Raw genomic sequence first — 7,616 nt, 5'->3', positions numbered from 1 at the left:
CGCTTTCTTGTGATAAGCTACACCTGCACTGCATAAGAAACTAACTTTTTGCCCTGCAGTTATATAGGTATTTACCCAGAAATGCAACAATGCTCAACTCAGCTTACACCCAGGTAAATGTAAACAGGATTACAACTTTAAAGGTTAGTATTTTATTTTAGTTTATTATCTTTATTACTTTAATGGTGTTTACTTTTTCAATATTTAATACTTCACTTTTCTAATTAGGACCCTCAAGGTAGATTAGACTATCCCAATTAATAAGCCTTCTTCCTGCCAAAACTAGGCATTGAAATATGAGCAAAGCTTTACATAATAAAACACATGTGCTGAATTAATGTCTTCGTTCTCCTCCTCCTCCAACTGAATTGTACTGAAATTGTATTTATCTTACTACTTTATGCTTCCTGTAAGGCCCCTGCTAATTTTGTTACAATAAAAACGCAGTCCAATGTTTTGTTTAATACCATCAGCCACAGAATGTTTTATTCCAAGCCTGATCATGCTGTCTATTACAAACATGTGTCAGAAACAGTTTGCACACTAGATCTGCCACTTTTTAGCTCACCTCTATTTTTCCAAATAAGGGATGTAAAACACACTTAGCATTTCACTTGCATGATTGATGTACAAAATGGCAACCATTTAAAACATACCTGTTTTTATTGAGAGGTACTTTTCATATTTGCAAATCCTCGTTTCTAGGTTTTCTCATGCTGTCCGAATTACTGCAACAATCTAGCATACTGCTAGTTGCTGAGGTATAGCGTAGTTACAATCAAACTTATTTGCAGTCAAATTGCCACTCCTCTTTAACAAGATCATAGTCAACATTTAAGTGTCTAAAAACATTTTAATTCTTAAAACAACTTTTTAATTGAAAGGGGGGGAAGAGTGGCAGACTGTGGAAACAGAGTCATTCTTTACCCCTACACAACTCAAACTGTTCCTTTTTTTTATTAAAATGTATTCTGTGCAAAATTTAGTTCTGTGCAGGCCTGTACCGTACTGGGGTGGGGTGGGGAGAATATAAAACAGGCAATTCCTAAACAACAATCCCAACATCAGACAACATAGAGGAAGAACAATAGATCACAGAACCTAAGTTTTGTACATTATGAACTAGACATAGCATGTTCTTAAAGCTCCAGTAATACATTCCTTGGGGGGTGAAAAACCCAACAATATAACAGAATGCACTTTGGTCATTATTAACATTATTAAAACATTAGTACAGAAACAAATAAAATATAAAATGTTTGTGCTGCTTTATATATAAAAATACCTTATACCACACAAGTATATATTGCAATAATTCTGGAATTGGGAGTTTTGGAAGGTTTCATTATTATTTTCTTCAGATCAACTACATTATTTTCTATTGTTTATACATTCCAATAGACATTTTTTTGAAAAAACAAGCACAATGAACACAATATCCAGTTCAGAATATTATATGTATGTTCAACATGATAGCATTGTCCCTTTTGACATGATGTTTTGAATCACACTTTGTAGCTCAAATTGACGGCTCTATAAAATTTTCAGCTAAGCCTTATTGAAAGGTAAATGGAGAGTCTGTCAACATAGTGAACCAATAGCTCTACAGATGTCCTTACCTTCATCCGGAATCCTGTGTGCTCCAATACATACACTGAGCATGGGGATTATTCATCCACTTAAGGGAGAGGCTGCTTGGTGTAAATCTATATATATTTGTGCGTGTAAAGTTGGCCACTCCACTGAAGAGAATGGGACAATCCCAGAGGTCTCAGGTAGGCACACAGCATCTGAGGCAGCAGCACTTTGCTAGATCACAGTGGCTCGGTTACAGGTGTCATCAGTGTTCAAACTGAGCACTTCCACTTCCTAATTTAAAATTAGTTACTTGATGCTAAAGAGAACACCGGCTAATGTTATCTGTAAAGTGCAGTCCTATATGAAGCCCTAGTGATGTCAGTGGGGCTTATTCCTTGGGGGGGGGGGGATACAGAATTGCAGCCTACGTCTTTTGGAAATTTAATAAAAAAGAGATACGACATGGTCATGATCTGGCATCAGTCCTAAAAGCATCCTGCTGAAATCACTGCAGGCTTCACACTTACCTGGAAGTAAACCCAATGAACATTCCAACTTACTTCTGAGTAAACAGCAAGCTAAGCCAGAGTGTTTAAGTTCAGTGGGATTTACTCCAAAGCACATATGGATAAAATTATAGCCCAATTTTGCAATTCAAGAGGATTAAATTGAATAATCAGTGCTCACTTCTAAACAGGATTAAGACTGAGTTCTGAAAATTACGATTTCAAAAGTTGCTTATCTTACAATTTTTTATATTCCCTGTGTGGTATAAGTCACATATACTACAGTGTACTATGGGAGAGCATTCCTACATAATATCTTGCAAATGTAACACTATTGCACCATAGTCCACCATAATATATTCTATTTAGTATATATAAAGATCACTATTTAAGTAACAATAAAAGTGCACGTATTGAGCGGCGCAGTCAGAACTGTGCAAACAGCCCAGTGTCTCAAATAAATACTATAGCTAATTTTTATCAAAATATCTTACAGCACAGTAACAGTTTACAGTTATTGCTCCAATAAAAATGTTATCAAAGAGCACTTGTTGACCTGCTATGTAATACCTTAGTAATCTTCAACAATGCTTAAAACTTCAGATCAATATATTTAGGATCCTGGAATCACTTCAGTAAGAAACGTGCTGGCTCTAGCATTTATATATATATCTATATAAAAATGTAGTTAACCTGGCCTACTGCTTTGTAAATTACAGTAAATGTCACTTTCTACTGTAACCAACAATATGCTGGTGCTCTGATACTACCCCTGAAAGGAAGGTACAAAATAAAATGTTTAAAACATTTTATAGTACATGTTCAATAAAGTGACTTCAGCATGACATTGATGTAACATGAAATTCTGAAGTATAAAAGCCTAGCATTAGGGCTTCACCTTTAACAACAGATGAAGCATATTTGAGCAATTTAGTGTGACCAGGATCTCAAGTATCTGGATATCCATTTTTTACCCTCTCAATAACCAAAGCATATTAATGTTTCAAAATGAAATACAATGTCAGCTAAAATAAAATTTACAAAAATGAAAAGGTAAAATAAATATTAAGATTGCACAAGACAGTCAGATGTAAACACTTCAACTTTGCAAATGATAATCCACGTAGAGATCGAAACTTCGGAAATACAGAATCAGCAACTGCTTTGAGGCAGCTTAGTCGATCAGTTCTCTTCTCCAGAGGATTGTGTCCATTTTCCTTTTTGGGGGGAAAATGTCAGGATTTGATCTTCCAGAGCTGAAGATTAAAGCAGCAGAAAACATATTTAGAAATAAGATCAACTGCAGGTTTTGGTTTTATGCTGTGCTTAGCTTGTCAATAAGATTGTTTGTGTGTGTGTGTGTGTGTGTGTGTGTGTGTGTGTTTGTTATGTTTATATACTAGCTTTTCCTCCAAGGAACACAAGGGGGTGTGCACGATTCACCTCTCCCCTATTTGAATTTCACAACAACCCTGTGAGGTAGGTTAGGCTGTGAGACAGTGACTGGTTCAAGGTCACCCAGTGAACTTAATGGCTGAGTGTAGATTCAACCTCTGGTCTTCCAAGTTCTATTCCAATACTCTAAACTCCTACACCCACACTGGCTCTCAGTATTTAAGTGATCTGCTAACATGTGGAAGAAAGCTACGGCTAAAAAATGTCAAAAGGTAATTGTCAGGGAACTGACATCAAGGCGAGAGGCGGAAGCAGGGCTCCAGAGCGATGCCGGGGAGGGAACCAGCAGAGGGGAAGGAATTCAGCGTGACACCAATAGAGAGGAGAGGGAGGTGGAGGAATCGGTGTCAGGGCTCCAAGACCCTTCAACCGAAATTAGCGGAGAGAGTGCTGGCACGCCCCTGCCTTCCCCTTACTTGCGCAGACACGTTCCGCGCAGGGAACATAGGAGGAGACTTGGGGTCAAACAGCTTTTATGCTGGAAGAGATTTAAGGAACGCCCACTGACGGATTCTGCAAGTGACTAACAGGTCACGGAGGACGAGCTCCAACCCTAAACATGGTTGAGCAAACAAGCTGACTAAACTGAAGGCAATTTACGCACAAGTAACCCCCTCATAACCATTATAGTAATCAACCACAAAATACAGTCTCTCTCTCTCTCTCTCTCTCTCTCTCTCTCACACACACACACACACAGAGAGAGAGAGAGAGAGAGAGAGAGAGAGATATCTTATATTGAGTCAGAGCATTGATCGTCTACTATGATTGGTAGTAGCTCTCTATGTAAGGCAACCTTTTAGGCTCTGTGCATCAGATCCTTACCACCATCTGTACTGCAAGTCAAATTTGACACAAATGATGTCATGCTTTGAAGTCCCCAAGTCAGGACTTCAAAGCTCAATCTTAGCACAGCTAATGTGGGAGATTGTCAGCTTTCTCATATACCAGAATCAACCTTCCAACATCCCCGAAGCAAGGCAAGCGGGGCAAAGCAGAGGTTGAAATGAGACCAGTGGGCTGATGGGAGGGAGAAACCAGCTCTTTTGCCCACTGCTGCTCTTGAAGCACACATAGCCAAAGCAAGTTGCCTTCTCCTTCCCTCAAGAACTGGGGGGAGGGAGAACAAGGGTTGTCCACACCTGGTCTAAGTCCTTAAGCTGGTCTTTCCCATCTGTGCTATCCATTTCAGAGGAGGGCAACCAAAATGGTCAAAGGCCTGGAAACGATGCCTTATGAAGAATGGCTAAGGGAGCTGGGCAAGTTTAGCCTGGAGAAGAGGAGGTTAAGGGGTGATATGATAGCCATGTTCAATTATATAAAAGGATGTCACATAGAGGAGGGAGAAAGGTTGTTTTCTGCTGCTCCAGAGAAGCGGACACGGAGCAATGGTTCCAAACTACAAGAAAGAAGATTCCACCTAAACATTAGGAAGAACTTCCTGACAGTAAGAGCTGTTTGACAGTGGAATTTGCTGCCAAGGAGTGTGGTGGAGTCTCCTTCTTTGGAGGTCTTTAAGCAGAGGCTTGACAACCATATGTCAGGAGTGCTCTGATGGTGTTTCCTGCTTGGCAGGGGGTTGGACTCGATGGCCCTTGTGGTCTCTTCCAACTCTATGATTCTATGATTCTATTTCCTTTCAGTGAAGATCGCCTACCTAAAAAGCATGTGCTCTGCCACTGATGAATGCTCCTTCCCTCAATTGTACACAATAGTATGCCATTGTACAAAACTCTGAAGCAACTCATGTCATTATGAACATGGAATGCTCTATTGTAGAGGTTTTTTGATGGGTTGCCCCAAGGAAAGATTAACTTTAATTTAAAAAAAAAAATTGAAAATAGGCTGATGCAGTGATTCCACAAACCAGCAGAAACAATGACATTTGCTCTTTTTAGCAATTGCTATTTTAGTTAAGTCACTGCCCTGTGTGGCTTCATTTTAATATGCCTTGAGCTGCAAATAAATATTCATCGTGCAGTGTACTTAGCAGTGAACCAATGCAGGGAAGTTTTTAATATGTGACATTTTAGTGTATTTTATCTTTTTTGGAAGCTGCCCAGAGTGGCTGGGGAAACCCAGCCAGATGGGCGGGGTACAAATAATAAATTATTATTATTATTATTATTATTATTATTATTATTATTATTATACCACAAATCATGATGTCATAACAGTATTCCAGGATAATTATTCTGGTTTTCAGGCAAATACACGAATGCAAATATTTAAGAAGTTCCAAAAATGTGTAATATGTTTGCCTGTTTTATATAACACAACTGACTCAAAGAGAAAACCAGTACTATTGATAGGAATGAATCAATTACATTAAACAATGGATTTCTTTTTTTAAAAAAACACCAGCCAAAATTACTAATTAAGGCAGAAATAGTGAAAAACATTTAATACCTTTAGATTAAATCCAAGCAAGTCACTGATAACACCAGAAACAGCAGACAGAATGACAACTTGAGTGATGTTATAAAGCAGAGGATTCATTGTCAATCCATATAACCTGAAGGGGCTGTCCAGTTCCTAGGAATGAGAAATATATTAATAAAATTTATTATTATTATTATTATTATTATTATTATTATTATTGCCCCGCCCATCTGGTTGAGTTTCCCCAGCCACTCTGGGTGGCTCCCAATTGAGTGTTAAAAACAATACAGCATTAAATATTCAAAACTTCCCTAAATAGGGCTGCCTTCAGATGTCTTTTAAAAATAAGATAGCTGCTTATTTCCTTGACATCTGATGGGAGGGCATTCCACAGGGTGGGCGCTACTACCAAGAATGCCCTCTGTCTGGTTCCCTGTAACTTGGCTTCTCGCAGGGAGGGAACCGCCAGAAGGCCCTCGGCGCTGGACCTCAGTGGGGTGGGGACACTCATTCAGGTATACAGGACCGAGGCGGTTTAGGGCTTTCAAGGTCAGCACCAACACTTTGAATTGTGCTCGAAAACATACTGGGAGCCAAATCAGATCTCTCAGGACCAGTGTTATGTGGTCCCGGCGGCCACTCCCAGTCGCCAGTCTAGCTGCCGCATTCTGGATTAATTGCAATTTACAAGTGGAGGCCTGTGAATTTTCACTTAGCTGGAGGAGATGCCACATTAGTGGCTTACTAGGTTGATGCTTTAGGAGCAGTAACATCTCCCCCCCCTCCACCTCTAAATGCTATAGCTGCAATGACTTTCATAAGACACTGCTGAGACACTTGGAGTCTGGAACCATGGGGCTATGCGCATATATGCTAAGCAAGTAAAGAACCAGTGCACTGCAAACATAGCTGTATACAATTCAAAAAGAAATGATACATCTGTTTTTAGGGAAAGTGAGAACTACGAATAGGCCTCAAACTAATCAAGGACAACAGTATAGCCATATCTTATTAAGCAGCATTTATTTCTAAGTAAGTATGCTTATATTCCATGTTTATTCTTACCTTGAGTAATTTTGTAGCAAGTTTCAAAACATTGTTCACTAATGTCAGTTCTTCTTTCTTGTTCGGCTTCTTTTCCATTTTCAAGTACAAATTGATCTAACCAAAAATAGGTTCAATTTTATAAAAAGAATTCACTGCCCAATTGCCAGTACGCTTCTAAAACTGAAGTTTCTTTCTCACTATCAGCTAACTAAAATTTATTTAGAAAATCCGTAACTACACTTCAACGTAAGGTTCCCAGGAAAGCGTATCATCCTTATTGTTTTTAACCAAATGGAAACAAGAAAGCCACAGCCGGCAAAATTGAATAGACCAGTAAAAATATCAGTTAAAACAAGCTACACAATGTGCTGTCAAAGTCAAAAAAATATCAAAGTTGTTGCCAGGCCACCTGCTCTGGGAAGGCATTGAAACCATAGGATGTCACAGCTGAGAAGACCCTGTTGCAGGTCACAACTCACCTAAACTCAAGATAGTAGTGAACCTAGAGGGCTCTCCCTAGAGGGAGATGAACACAGGCTCAGGTTGTAGAAGCTGGTTTGCTTACTTTATAAATTACGTCTTGCTCTGAATGGGTTTAAAGGCTAACTCATCAGCACCTGTATTGCACTACAGCAACCATATTTATGA

At 39.1% G+C, this 7,616-nt stretch overlaps 1 protein-coding gene across 7 annotated transcripts in view; it reads right to left on the bottom strand.

Moving 5' to 3' along the window:
- Positions 1-454: 454 nt before the first annotated feature.
- PHTF2 (putative homeodomain transcription factor 2) overlaps positions 455-7,616 on the bottom strand; it is a 71,949-nt gene continuing 64,787 nt past the window's right edge. For all 7 annotated transcript variants that reach the window (XM_081879128.1, XM_081879129.1, XM_081879131.1 and 4 more), the window contains 3 exons: positions 6,987-7,082; positions 5,949-6,074; positions 455-3,340 (listed from right to left, as the gene is read on the bottom strand). In XM_081879128.1, the coding sequence (XP_081735254.1) occupies positions 3,320-3,340; positions 5,949-6,074; positions 6,987-7,082 (243 nt within the window). In that variant the 3' untranslated portion in view covers positions 455-3,319. The remainder of the gene's footprint in view (positions 3,341-5,948; positions 6,075-6,986; positions 7,083-7,616) is intronic.

The sequence above is a fragment of the Podarcis erhardii genome (genome assembly GCF_964252035.2).
Source record: "Podarcis erhardii genome assembly, chromosome: 10".
Classification (NCBI taxonomy): domain Eukaryota; kingdom Metazoa; phylum Chordata; class Lepidosauria; order Squamata; family Lacertidae; genus Podarcis; species Podarcis erhardii.
Note: the sequence above shows the minus strand (reverse complement) of the source record. Positions and strands in the feature narration are given on the sequence as shown.